The sequence below is a fragment of the Frankliniella occidentalis genome, unplaced genomic scaffold (assembly GCF_000697945.3).
Source record: "Frankliniella occidentalis isolate FOCC.00 unplaced genomic scaffold, Focc_3.1 Scaffold2, whole genome shotgun sequence".
In the NCBI taxonomy this organism is placed as follows: domain Eukaryota; kingdom Metazoa; phylum Arthropoda; class Insecta; order Thysanoptera; family Thripidae; genus Frankliniella; species Frankliniella occidentalis.
The window spans coordinates 3931825-3946048 of NW_026267132.1; the positions used below are offsets into that span (position 1 = coordinate 3931825).

Sequence of the window (14224 nt, forward strand, 5' to 3'; positions counted from 1 at the left end):
GTCTAAAAGTGTCTCAGCAGTACTCTCAAAGAAGATTAAGCTCAGCCATTTCAGTTGCCTTCAACAATAGTCACATGTACACACCACAGGTACACCAAACTTTGCTTTTACACAAAACAGGCCTTGACAGCATTTTCCTAACACGGTAATCGTTACAATAACATGATAGCTCGACGAAAAATGGACTGTTTCATCACTCCCATCGACCCTCATGCTTGCACCTCACAGTACCCACAACTAAGTTCTTCCTTTTTCAGGTCAGCCTACCTCATACTTGAAACAAAACAAATGAATGGATTATATGAAACACCTTAAAAATAAATGCAAACCAAACACTTTGGATTTTTAATTTTTATTGAGAATTAACATTCAGTGGTCTATTCGCGCATCATCTTCTCCTTCTGTTTAGCCAACTTTTTCTTGGAGACCTTCTTCTTTGCAGGCTCATCATCGGTGGCCTTGGAGACAACATCCTCCTTCTCGGTAAGGATGACCTCAATGTGGCAGGGCGAGCTCATGTAAGCTGCAAGGAAAGAAATGACTTGGTGACTTACAGGGAATGGAAAAGTATGACAAATTTTGACACTGGGTTTTGAAGTAGTTCTGTAATAAGAATTACTCATACCATACCCCCACTTAAGAATAATGTCCAACTCTAATAAATGTGGCCACTGTAGCTGAGCTCCCATTGTAATTTACAAAAAAAAAAAAACTCAAATTCTTTGTATGACTTCAAAATTGAATGCCCAGGCAGAAACAGTTTGTCTGAATGACACAAATACAAAAGAAATACGTACGGTTGATACGACCGTGAGCACGGTAGGTCCTCCTGCGAAGGCAAGGGGCACGGTTGACCTGAATGTGTTCAATAACCAGCCTGTCAACATCCAGACCCTTGTAGTCGGCATTAGATTCAGCATTCTTGAGAAGCTGGATCAGGAACTCGGCAGATTTCTTGGGCCATCTACCTTGGGTAGTTTTCCAGGCCTTGGCCTGAAACAGAAAACAGTTTGAAACACCACACAGAGATGACAAGCGTGCATCAAAATAACATCTGCCATTGCCATCAGGTCATTATTGAATAGGGAACGTAAGAGTTTTCTTCACAGGTAACTCATAGCGAGCTAGGTAGATCATCACAAACAATGGCAAGAACAAGAAAATCTAAGAGTTTCTCTTAAAAGGGAAATACTCTAGTAGGCTTATCAGTTAACTCAAACAGAAAAAAAAAATGAAAATCAAGTGCTAAACTTCATTACTAGAAGATGGCCCTTAAGAGGCACATTTTGTTATAACTATATGAAGTGTAAATCAACACAAATGAGGTAGTGTAGCACGATTACCACCTAAACTTGGCTGTAGATAAAAATATTCAGCTAAGGACCAGGAAAAGAATTGGGGAATTTGAATGTGTCCCATACATTAAGATCAGAACAATAATTTAGGGAACTAAGTTTTCTTCATCTTACTCAAAGCGAGCTAGGTGGTTCATCATATCAAAATGTTGGGAGACACTATGTAGCAAGATGTAACATGTTATTCAGATTTAGTATTTAGGGAACGAAGAATTTTCTTCATGATCATCAAAGCGAGCTAGGTGAGTCATCATATGAACATGCTACATCCTCAGTAACTCCAAATCAAGGAAAAATTGGATGGAGAAATAGTAAAGATGAAGGAAATCAGATAAAATTACAGGAATCAACATGTAAACGTGCAACCTAGAAAGAATTCCTCATCTTGGTCTAAGTGAGCTAAAATAATCAGAGAAAAAAATACAACATTCAGAAAATAAAACAGAAGTTAAGTAAGCATGTTGATCAGATCACATATTTAGGGAACGAAGATTTTTCTTCATCATGATCAAAGCGAGCTAGGTGAGTCATCATAACATGCGACATAATAGAGAGAATAACAATACAGGTATGCATGTTGCTCAGATTACATATTTAGGGAACGAAGATTTTTCTTCATCGTGATCAAAGCGAGCTAGGTGAGTCATCATAACATGCAAAAATATTAAAGGGGGTCCAAAATACAAGTTACCATGTTGCTCAGATCAAGTGTTTAGGGAACGAAGAATTATCTTCATCAAAGTCAAAGCGAGCTAGGTGAGTCATCACAACAACATGAAAGAATCAAAAGTAAGGATTCATTGAGAAAAATGATTTACAATACCTGAGCACATCTGCCAACACCTCCGTTAAAACGACGGAAAGGAACACATTCCTTCTTCTCGGTAACATTTTTAAGGTACCTAACTGCCCTCCTCAGGCTCATTTTTCTGATGGTCTTGGCCGCCTCCCGGGTGTTCTGGAGTAGAGAAGCTATATTACTTAGATGTCACAGAAATCTTCAAGGAAAGACAAACTCAAACTTGTAAGGATCAGATTTAAATTTGACCACAACATGATTTCAGACTGACGTGCTGTTTTCATCATATCCTTAAAAGTATGACCAGTTAAATCAAAGACAAATGCAGAGCAATGTCACAAACGCACCAACACAAACCACCTACCTTAAAATGAACACGGAGGTTTGAGCCACGCGCCTTGCATGACTTGAGAACCACCTCGGGCTCATGAGAGTACCGACCCATGATTGCTTCGTGCAAACCTGCAAACACAATACATACCCGGTGATTATTCAAACCGCTAGAGGTCTCATAGGACTACCACAAGCCAAAGGAATATCACGAGAAAAGAAAAAGTAGGAATGGATCAGAAAAGGAGAAAAACTAAGTGTCTCAAATTGTGGCATAGAGCATCAACTCGAACATGTGGAGATATTCGACGATGAGTGCGAATTGGGAGGAGTTACTTCAGTCACTGGGCAATGGAAAGAACACGATTTAGAACAAGGGTGCAGAAATTGGACGAATGTTTGCAACGCGTACGGACACAAGTATTTACGTCGGCAACCAAACGTGAATGTAGGTTAGAACACGCCACATTTACACAAAAAATACTGGAGCGACGAGTAAATCTTTGAAAGAGGAATATATTTCAAGCAGGAGGGTCGGTTATGAAAACAATAATACAAGACCGAATAAATACTTGAAATATACCACGATGAAATACGATAAGAACTCAGAAAAATGATCACGGCTGTACCTCACGAAGCGGTTCTTGACCGGAAAAGACGTCACGCAGCAGTGTGGTTTGCCATCGCCTTCCGTTTTCAACTGCTGTGACTGTGTACCAACCTTACAAAATGTTCTGGTTTCAGCCTGAATTTACCAAAAGAATTTGATGCCTAATCCCAAGCATTTAAGTATTTGTTTAAAAAAAATTCCTCATCAAACTTGATTTCTTTTAAAATGTGTACGGCTGTAGTAATTTGGATTGCATTTAATCAAAATTAAGTTGGTGTTGGGTTGTCGTCTGCTGCAGCATATTGCATGATTGTTGATGTTTATGATCTATTGCAGGTTTCCAAAGATAAATCGTATTTTTAAAGAAAAATCAAATCTCCCGCGTCTTCTGTAAGAAGCTAAGAGTAAAAAAAAATAATGCTTTAGTAATATTCCGTGTGTACGTTTTCAACTCATACTGTTCGAACATATAGAATTTACATGCACATGTCATTGCACTGGTTCACTTTTCTGAGTTGTTCTGATATGTTGTGAGAATCGCCCCTAATCCTTTTATCCTGCTTCAGACCTGCTCCGTCATACCTTTTCTTTTGCATTGACAATATTTTGAATCAGGCTAACATAGTTTGTCAATATTTTAAAAAATAAAGCGGATGTGTCATTAAGCATCTTTTACATTTCTGCTGTCATGATTGTTACTCATAGGGAAGGTTTATGTACTTCAGTATATAAATCTTTCTAAGAAAAATAGGATTTATTGATTATGGTTAACATACAATATGTGAACATTGAATATAAACTTACAACTATAATTCAATAAAAAAATGTCAAAACTTAATGTAGCAAGTCTAATTAATTGATTCTCAGTAAGGATTGTGTGGTCCTCCACGACCCCAGTTGTATCTACCGCGGGTGCTGTATGAACCTCTTCCATTCTGATAACCTCTGTTATTTCTGGTGCCTTGAGCTCGGAAATTACCACGCGAAGGATATGAAGGGCGACCACCATATGAATCAAGAAACTGATTTTGGGGAAATTGATTAGGGGGAAATTGATTTGGGGGATATTGATTCGGGGGATATTGATTTTGAGGGAAAGATTGTGGGAAATGTTGAGGTGGCTGCCTGTGTACATCAAACTCTTGACGAGGATATCCATTCTGTTCTTCAAATGATGCCAACTCATTCTGTTGTCCCAAGGAATCTCTTCTTTCTAACCCTTGCATTGGATTAGGGCAAGTTCTGGCCTGCAACAGACCTCGACCTCTAGAAGATAGACATCTAGGTTGAGGGTTTTCAACAGTTCTACCTCTATTTCTTCGATCATGAACATATTCTTGCACAAGAGCTTTATCCAAAGTGATACTCTCATTTTTAAACTCTGTGAAATTATTAATGAGGGGAAATTCTTCCTCAGTTAGTACTTTATGAAGTCTATTCTGCATTGCAGAGATTGATGAATCAACATTCATGAGTCCAAAAGGTTGTGTGATTTGTCCTGCATCTTCTTGGGGAACGCTGCCTTTCTGTAAACATAGGGCCCAAGAATTAGAATTAAAACAGATAGTATGGGTCTGATCTGGGCAACCTGGATACTTAGTTTATATAGTTATATGTATAACATACACATATCTGGCACGGGAAAACAAATTTTTTTTCAACATTTTGAAGTCTTAAGAATATTTGAAGTTTACATCACTTAGGTACTGAACTTTGATTGTAAATTGTATGTTTCATTTTGGATGATAAATCCTAAGAGAGGAATAAATTACCTTGATTTTTACTACAATATTGGGTATTTCTTGGGATGGGGGGAGGTTTGCAATGTGAGTATTTAGGAGAAATCGCATGAGGCAGCGCACCTCACAATTAAACCATGTGGATGGTAATAGTATGACCACATTCTGGCCAGCCTGAAAATGTATCATACGGCCAAATTACTTACAAGAACAGAAATTCATTTTTGCTATTGGGCTGATCAAAATCTTTTCCCAAATTGATATAAGATACAAATGACATGACCAACAGTTTGAAAAATTTATTTTGAACCTAAAGCTCAGAAAATTTTTAGTTTAAAAAATAACAATGAAATGCATATTTGCATTTGTGTTACAGCAAAGCTAAAAAGTCTGCTTTATCATGGAAATAATTTACAAAATCCAGAACTGTCCAAACCAGCTTGATAGAATTCAAGGAGCATGTAGGTTACTACTAGCAGGACCTAGATTCTGTTGTTTGTGGTTGACATTTTACCAAAACTGAACATGTCACTAAGTAGGCTTGTATGATTCAGCACTTACAAGTTCAGAAATAACACAAATAAGATAAGGAGAGGTCAACACCCACACTTGGCAACAGATTTGAACATCATGGCGGTTACAATTAGCAATTTTGTCAAAAGATCTCTTCACCAGGTTAAGGAACAGAACAGAGATGACAATGAGATATTTTACCCAATAAGAAAAAAACCGAAGGAGAACAAAAAAGGATCCAAACCTGCACATTGTGTGGAACGGCGTCACTGTATGGCTGCTGTTGCATAAGCCAAACAATAAGTGGTGATAGCCTAATTTGCTCTTCTTCAGAAAACTCAGGAACTTGTAAAATTAGCGCTCTTCTTGTGCTCTCATTCGGTGCAAAGCTATAGTTGTCAAGAGCCCAACCAAGCAAATCAAAGGCTGCTCTGCTCTTTTTGGCTTTCATAAGAGATCGCAGGACCTCGTCATAGAACTTTGAAGCTACATCTAGCCAAAAAACAACCAGAGTAGTAAGTACATTAAAAATACAAAGTTAGAGAACTTATTTAAAGTGAATATTCATACCAAATTTCCTATAGCTTTCTTTGGCATCCATCATGCATCTAAATAATTTTTCAGCCTTCAAGACAAATGTGTCTAATTGAATGCATTTTTCAAGGAGATCACCAGCAACTTCATCCCTTCTGACATCGTCGTCATCTATGGAATCAGGTGTCCATTTACTTCTGTCACTGTGCAGATTGCATGCTAGATGGGAGGAATGTAAGTTGTGAGATGGAATATCAAACTTAAATTTTTACTTCAGAGGAACATTTAGGTAAGTTGGGAATAATTTCGTACCCATAAATGTATCTAGTGCCTGTTGTAGCCTGCCATTATGCAAATCAACTTGAACTTTCATAAGCACAATGGAAGCAGATGAAAAAGATTCGACCTGAGACCGAAAAGAACTTTTCATTTTAGTGGTTCAAAAAATTGTAAACAGTATTGAAAAATTATAATAACATCACATGTCTATGCTACTCACCTCTATCTCAGTTATACCCGTTGCCAGGATTGTAGTTAGGATATTGTCTGCTTGTTCCCAAAGACCATCAGTCTGGAAGTCTTTAAGTAACAAGAGACCAATCCTAAAAACTGTTGATTTTGAGTGACAATCAGTACTATGACCACACCATTGGGCTAGTGAAAACAAGAGTATTAAAAAATTCAGCACAATTACAAAATATACATATAATTGCCAAACCCTGGTTAGTTAGAAATATTACTCACCCTTAACAGCAGTACAGAATGTACTATACTTGTAGCACCTTTCTTCAGCACTTGACTTTTTGAATTCATTGTAAATTTGGATACTCCCAGATTTCACTCTATCTAGGTCTCGCCAGTGAAGTAGAACTTTGGATAAGACACCCATCTTGTTTTTCACCACCAAAGATGATATGGGCTCGTCCTTTAGTCTTGTCTTTGGAGGCTTTGATCTCTCAACAGACTTTCCAGCTGGTCTACCCAAATGTGACTCTTTCAATGGAGCGCCCACTTCTTGTTGAGAAGTAGATATTGAGTTTGGTGTGTTAGTACCCTGACCAGCACTTTCTTCAGGAACAGTAAATACCGATCTTTCCAATCCTAAAACCTTTACTGAAATTTTTTCCAATGCAGATGTTGACTCAGCTTTACAGCCCAGTGAGCTTTCAATCAAATCACTTGGCTGAGCACTTGTCTTGATTTCTTCTGTGCTAGAGGATACTTCTTCCTCTCTAGAATTATTGATGCAAGTGGTTGCACTTTCAATGGTTTTAGGAGAAACATTGATATTTTGTGTTTCAGAGATGGATCCACACGTTACTGCAGACTCTTCAGCCTGATAATTAGGACCTGTAATGGTTTGCAGACTTTGTCCGTTTAATGTGGTTCCAACACTAAGATAATCTGAATCCTTATTTGCAAGATAGAACCGTTGTCTTGACTTGGTCACACTTTTTGATTGAAAGCTTGACTTAGGTATACAGTTTACACTAACTGAATTCCCTAAATTTAGGTCAAAATGCTTCAACATCTCATTACTCTTGGCAGGATGAGCAATAACCAGCTCCTGGGTCAATTTTTTAATTAAATCGAGTATTCTAACTTCAACAGGCTTTCTTGGTTTCCACTTTCTGGGTAGATTTGTCAGCAGGTAATCACAAATTGATGTATCAGCATCTGTTATTAGAGGTTTCATGAGTAAACTTTTAAGTACTTCTTTAAGGACATTCTCAGGAAGTTCGTAATTATCCAGGCTCCTTAAAGGACCCAAGTCGCCCCACTCTACACCTTGATTTTCAATATGGTCAGGATACAATACCACCAACAATTTATCAATGGCCTAAAACCAAAACAAAAATAGCAATTCTTAGAGTTAGAAGTAATAGGTACCTGTAAACGGTTCATGACAACCTTAATCTTACGTCATAATCTGCAGAGGAAGGCTTGAGGTTGACAATAATTGACAGAACTTGATATAAGATTAAGCCTGGTGAGAGTCCGCAAGCACGCAAAGCATCAGCAATATCTTTCCACAAGTGTGAGTAATTTTTTCCTGTTGTTGTAATTCTTTTCCAGAGATATTGACTTAAGTTCAAAAGTGTTGTCTGATTACGATGATTCCCCAAAGCTCTTAGGTCTTCAGGAAATTTCTTTTCGACCCAGAAGTCATAATTTAATATTAGAGTTTTAAATATGTACTGCAAATAAGATTTATTGTGAATTTCAGCCAGCTTGATTTCAGGGAACTGGAAAAAAAGAACAATTTATGAACAGGGTACAAAGTTTAAAATACTGTAAGAGGAATCTTATCAATGGGTTCTTACATAATGAAAACGTAAACATTTATTAACCATGCATGTTCCATTGGTTAGGTATTCAAGGCAATATGGAAGAAGAAATTTATCCACTAAAATACATGAAAAAGATATTTTAAAAGCATGAAGACAAAAAGTTTGTTACACATAAATACCACCTATTAAAGTCTTTTTTACCAAATTCAACAGGGGTTCTAAGATCGATATCTCTTTTACTCAACATGACATGATCCACTTCTTGTGAAGTACCACAATTATTTATGGCATTCTGAAAAAGTAAGAGAGAAAACCCATCTAATTAGAAATGGACACAAGCTTTTGTTTCAATTATGTGGTAGGTTGTTTATCAAAACAATAACTTGAAATGATTTAGTTTGATAAACCAAGTGGTACTGTACCGTGTTGTTCATAAATGTATTTGATGCAGCATCAACAACCCCTGATGGGTTCATCTGAAGGAAAAAAAAGAACACATAAAAAAGAACACATGGAACAGAAATTGAAACTTTTTCCATTGCAATAAGAGATTCAATAAGAGTATTTTTTATAAGAAAGAGGCAAAAAATCAGCAACTTTGTAAAATTAAAAAAAAATTACTATTTAGTTACTAACGTGTAATAATGCTGATACAACTACCGTAGGTAATTGATTTCAAGAAAAAGGTAAAGCAGATTTAGAGAATGCCCTGAGACTACAAAAGATAAGCTGAGAAAGCTGAAGAAATTTTAGACCAGTAAGCTGTCATTATGACTTACTTGCATAGGTGGCATAAGGTGACCATCACAGGAGCCTTGAATACCACGTTCAACCTGTGGTAAAGAGGCACACAAAATTTCATTGTTTAATGAACAAAAACAAAATGGGATAGACAGGCCAAGATAATCTCCCAAAATTTTGAGGAACTTGAGGTAAAGACAAAGAAAGGACTAATGCACAAAACAAGAACATAACATAGTGTAAAGAATAGTCTGTCAACACAGGGGGCATTGATTTTGAACATTGACGAAGTTAGATAGAGAAAAATATAAGAAAGTTCATTGCAAATGAACCCCAAAAATAGAGTTGATGAGCAAACCAGCTCATTTCATACTGATTGTCAGCTTTAACTACACTACACATGTTATAATGACTAAGAAGACAAGTGTTATCAGTATTTACTTACAGGCAAAGAGAAAGTGTTTTTCTCAAATTGGGTGTCCACAGAAAGCAAATTTGTCCTTTCTGATTGCACCATGGGAGAAATTGCACCTGATGGGGAAGGATAACTCTTGGTGTGTACCTAAAAGACAAAATTATAAATGCTCACATACTACTTTGTTTTACAGAATAAATGTATGAAAATCAGATTCTGGATTGAAAACCATTAAGGATTAAATCAATGTCAACAGACAAGACAACTTTCATAATCTATATCCGTACTGAAGTGTCTGTTTGACTGGTGTGTTATATGAGATAAATTTTTTTTCTTACATGCGAGGGAAGAATTTGGCTATCAAAAAGGGAATCTACAGAATGATGCATATCCTCTTTTGCTTGCATTTGTGGTGCCTATGAGGGGAAAATGCACTAGGTAATGTTCTGATATTAATTAGGTAAACTTCAGAGATAAAATAACTTCTGCACAAGACAATAGGATAGTACTTGAGATAACGTATTTGATAATGAACCTTACCGTCTGCATTGGAGGCATGGGAGTAATTGATCCAGATACAGGAGAAAATCTCATAGAATCCTGTAAATAAGAATTGAGTCAAGATTAATTTTAAAAATTTAGCTAAGCACAAAAAGAAAAGTAGTCAATGACTTGAAAAATAGATAGATTAGATTAGTGATATTGTGATATTCTCAAAAAACTGATCTAAGGAGATTTAGGTAAAAATTCTTCAAGGTCAAACAAAATGTAAAAATGTACTTACACAGGAAGAAGAAGTTTCTTTAGGAAAGGGAAAGTCTTCAGATTGTCTTCGAGGCATTTCCAAAAAATTGTGAGAAACCTTGAAAAACATTAAATTCCAAGCACATTAAAAATAAATTCACATACAGTAATCATAAACCACAATTGTTGGATTGGGCGAAAAGAAGATGAAAAAACAATTACTGAAGAGGGAAAAATCACATACCATGGTTGCTTGATTTTGAGGAGCAGAAAATGGTGGGTACCTAGGATTCTGTAGCAGTGGTTGTTTAAGAGGGGGTGGTGTAGGAAGGAGTCCAATTCTTTCATTCTGTGTATTGAAGAAAGAGACTTCAGATGGGCAGTGAGTCCTTTCTCCTGGTCTGCATGAAGCCTATAATAATAACAATAATAAACAAATAATAAAATAAAGTTTAAAACACATTTACTCATGAACAAAAAATGCAAAAGAGGAAAAATGAAGTACCATGACAGTTTGATTTTGAGGATCAGGCAGTAGTGGGTGCCTAGGATTAGCTAGTAGCGGTTTGATGTGGGGTGGTAGGGGAAGAAGCCCATTGTCCTCAACCTGGTCTCTCTGTTTTTCGACTCGCTCTAGAGGAGTCTGTCCCTTAGGGCGAACATTAGGTAAATTGGGATCAGGTGCACAGTTAGGGTTGGTGTCAAATGACTTTGATTTGGCAGTGCTGTCACTAGCAGAGCTGCATGTGTTTATACCGCTTGAAGATATCCGGTCCTCACTACACCTTGTAGGATTTGTACCTGCTAAAACTGAATCAATTTTTCCAGTTGAAGATTCATTTGATAGCACTGGTAGTGCCCTGCTGTTTAACTGCTGTGAATTTGGGTGATACTTATCACATTCCTGCTTTTCCTTCAGGTTAGTTGCTTCACTATTGTCAAGTATAACATGTTTGTGAATGGTCTCATCACTTTCAACAGGGTAATTATTTCTGTGACCAACACTTTGCTCTTTTGTCACAATATCATCACGACTTTTGTTACCATTTACGTTCAAATCCTCTCTATGTCTCTTGCGGGACGGTTTTAAATTTTCCACAGCACACACTTCCTTTACAGGAGGACATACTACACCCTTTTTGCCACACTCCTCCAAGGGCTGCTCAGAATCACTGAGTAGGGTAGTTTTGGCATAATTTTCGACAGGAACACCTAAAGCATGTTCTTTGTGCTGCACTGAAAACTGTTTTTCAACAGTCAGAGCTTCACTGTCATCTTTGTACTCTGATGTACTAGGTGCACTTGTTTCAAAATTTTCACAGACTTCTTCTTCCACGTCAGAGTGATCAGATAGGTATTTATTGCTTGATCCACATGATGCTACAGAATCACAGTCATCATCTGTAATATGAGAAGACTTTTGACGCATTTGGAAACCTTCCTCATCATCCAGCCATCCAGCTTCATTCCTGCAACATATGACCAATACAATTAATAAATATGGTACAGCAAAAACTACCACCTAAATTGGTTATCTGGGAGACTCTCTGCCCACAAAAACAATATGGATAATTCAAAGGATCTAGTGTAAAATCAATGTGAAATAGAGAAGAACTGAAAAAGTTTACAGATAGTTGGGGTGGTATACAAGCTTAATGAAATGTCACAAAGAAGTGGAACATGCTTTAAACTTACTTGAACATTACAGATTCCGCAAAGAGAGAAATTGCATCATCTTGTCCTGGTTGTTCAGCTTCAAAATCTAGGATTTCATCTTCTTCTTCTATCTGTCTCAATGGATCTATCTTATTCTTCTTGACTTTATAATAACTCTCGAAACCATCTGAGAATCTTTCATCAATTTCATCACTGGGCTTAGGACTCTTGTACAGGGGATTAGGAATCTTGGACGGAAGATTAGGAGTCTTGAACAAGGGATTAGGGATCTTGGAAGAGGGACTGACCTCAGATTGATCCGTATTCAAATTCTCACAAGACTTTGATGAATTAGTATGAGAAGATTTAGCTACAAGATTTTGGCCTTTGGTATTGGTAGCCTTTGAAGAAAGATTGACCTTAGACAGAGATTTTGTTGAATTTACACATCTATCTGATGAAATACTATTTGAAGGCTTAGCTACAAGCATTTGATCTTTAGAATGCCTTGTGGTAGTGGAGGATTTAGTCTTTTTTTTAAAGGGTAAAGGTGGCAAAAAATTGTGGTCTGGAGATTTGTTTCTAGATGTCACTTTGACCTTTGATAGAATTTTCTCTTTAACTGATTTTGGCATAGGCCTGCATTCTTTGGCCACTTTGGCTTTGGACACTGCTCCAGGTTGCATCATAGCTGTTTGAGGCATAGGTTCTATTTTTACGAAACAATCCCGATCTACTACATTCCAATCTGAGTTGTTCACAGATTCTGAAAAAGTATTGGTACTTGAATCTTTTACCACAGCTGGAGGTGAAAATTTTGAAACAACCTCATCGCTTTGCTTCTTCTTTTTTCTTGGTGATTGTGTAGGAATTTTCCTTGATGTAGAAGGTGACATTTGTTTCTGTGAGTCTGAAGGTATATCCTCCTCCTCTGACTGACAGGCTTCCTTTGATGAACGCCGATGAGAAGCCTTTCGGGTTTTAGAGGAAGGTGCACATATTTGTTTTGGAGAGTGTGTAGGTACATCCTCATCCTCTGACTGACAGCCTTCCTTTGATGAACGTCGATGAGAGGACTTTCGAGGTTTAGAAGACTCCTCAGAAGCTGAAGGTAGCTTTTCACCCCCCTTGGCAAATCTGCTTCTGTCTTCTCTATGTGGAGAAGAATTAGTTTCAACATCTTCAGGAGTGACAAGTACTTTTGAAGTGACATGAGTAACGTCTACTTCTACGCTTTGTTCATTCCGACTTGAATGAGGTTCTGAGCTTTTAAGTGTTGAACTTTGCAAGTTTTCATCACACGATTTTTTTCTTGAAGTTTTCGTTGATTTTCTCCTTTTCTTAACTGAAGCTGGGTTTTCTTGAGAACTACTTGCTGCATTTAAAACTTGATTATCTTGCGAATTGCTTGCTGCATTCAAGGCTTGATTATCTTGCGAATTGCTTGCTGCGTTCAAGGCTTGATCATCTTGAGAATTACTTGCTGCATTGTTGGGGCTTGACGAAAACTTTTGAACTTTGGCCTTAATCAGGGTTAGAGCAATTGGCCCATATTGATCAAGAATCTTTTGGATTTCCTGATCTATCTGATCAGAGGCTGCAGAATTTTCTAGACCATCACTCATGATCTGAAAAAGCATGAAAACAAATATGTAAAGACAAGACAAAAGGTAAAATTTTCACAGGTACATGACCTGAACATATAAACTGGAAACAACCAGTAACCAGAATTCAAGGAGGGTATGGACTGTATAAGGTTGTATAACGGCATAAAAATAACGACTTCGTTCAAAAATCAAAAACTTATTACCAGAACAATAACATCCTACACGCTTCGCACTCCCATAACCACCAAAAAATTTAAACGGAATACAAATATTTCAGATGAGCTGTTGTTGAAAAACAAACTTGATCATTAGGGATCAGGAGATAGAAGAGAGAATTTAATTGAGAACAACAATGAATGGTAAATTAGGAACGAGAAATTGTCTCAATAAAAACAAAACCCAAACAATAGGTAGGGTTAAGATCGTCATATACAGGACGACATCGAAGGCATTTTAACAGACACTACTGCGAACATGTGACACAAACAAGGTTCACGTTCTGACATAAAAAAGCAAGCCTCTTGATCATTGCTCAAAGTTAAAAATAATAAAAAATGTACCTCTCATATGCTCGTATGAGGCATTCCCTACACAGTCAAAAATTTGTGGTGAGTGAACGGAACGTATTCAACAAACATGAAAAGTATCCATTTATGGTCAAGGTACTTTTTCAAACAGACTTACAGTGATGGGAAATGAAAAATCAAAATTCAACCAAATGACAAATGACTAAGAATCACGAGTCCTTTCTTTTCTTCATTTCATTTCGTAAGACTGCTGGAACCATGCATATACATGTATATCTGGATCTGGATCTGGCTCCTTGCAACAGGTCGCAAACGACTGGCTTGCAACGGCACGGCACGGCAGACCCTGGACACACTGCCAGG

General features: G+C 37.3%; 2 protein-coding genes and 1 long non-coding RNA gene across 8 annotated transcripts; 1 reads left to right on the forward strand and 2 right to left on the reverse strand.

Moving 5' to 3' along the window:
• Nucleotides 1–336: 336 nt before the first annotated feature.
• LOC113214009 (60S ribosomal protein L17) lies at nucleotides 337–3212 on the reverse strand. Of its 3 annotated transcripts, none has more exons than XM_026433244.2 (5): nucleotides 3114–3212; nucleotides 2519–2616; nucleotides 2179–2313; nucleotides 798–993; nucleotides 337–523 (listed from the first exon to the last, which is right to left on the reverse strand). In XM_026433244.2, exons 2-5 carry the CDS (start codon nucleotides 2597–2599, stop codon nucleotides 378–380), a joined length of 558 nt encoding a protein of 185 aa, XP_026289029.1. In that variant the 5' UTR covers nucleotides 2600–2616; nucleotides 3114–3212; the 3' UTR covers nucleotides 337–377. The 3 variants fall into 3 exon arrangements, with proteins under 3 accessions (XP_026289029.1, XP_026289030.1, XP_026289032.1); XM_026433245.2 differs by having other exon boundaries at nucleotides 3068–3133; XM_026433247.2 differs by lacking the exon at nucleotides 3114–3212 and adding an exon at nucleotides 3057–3088.
• On the forward strand, nucleotides 3188–3932 carry LOC127748897 (uncharacterized). Its single transcript, XR_008010838.1, has 2 exons — nucleotides 3188–3323; nucleotides 3431–3932. It is a non-coding gene; the product is annotated as an uncharacterized LOC127748897 (long non-coding RNA).
• On the reverse strand, nucleotides 3824–14214 carry LOC113214007 (uncharacterized). 4 transcript variants are annotated; one of them, XM_026433240.2, is made up of 20 exons: nucleotides 14019–14214; nucleotides 11767–13355; nucleotides 10577–11540; nucleotides 10316–10483; nucleotides 10112–10189; nucleotides 9868–9927; nucleotides 9666–9743; nucleotides 9358–9474; nucleotides 8951–9004; nucleotides 8594–8647; nucleotides 8373–8463; nucleotides 8205–8287; nucleotides 7803–8126; nucleotides 6625–7720; nucleotides 6380–6534; nucleotides 6193–6286; nucleotides 5917–6099; nucleotides 5591–5838; nucleotides 4867–5007; nucleotides 3824–4620 (listed from the first exon to the last, which is right to left on the reverse strand). In XM_026433240.2, exons 2-20 carry the CDS (start codon nucleotides 13350–13352, stop codon nucleotides 3958–3960), a joined length of 6237 nt encoding a protein of 2078 aa, XP_026289025.2. In that variant the 5' UTR covers nucleotides 13353–13355; nucleotides 14019–14214; the 3' UTR covers nucleotides 3824–3957. The 4 variants fall into 4 exon arrangements, with proteins under 4 accessions (XP_026289025.2, XP_026289026.2, XP_026289027.2 ...); XM_026433241.2 differs by having other exon boundaries at nucleotides 13895–14031; XM_026433242.2 differs by lacking the exon at nucleotides 9666–9743.
• Nucleotides 14215–14224: the final 10 nt, after the last annotated feature.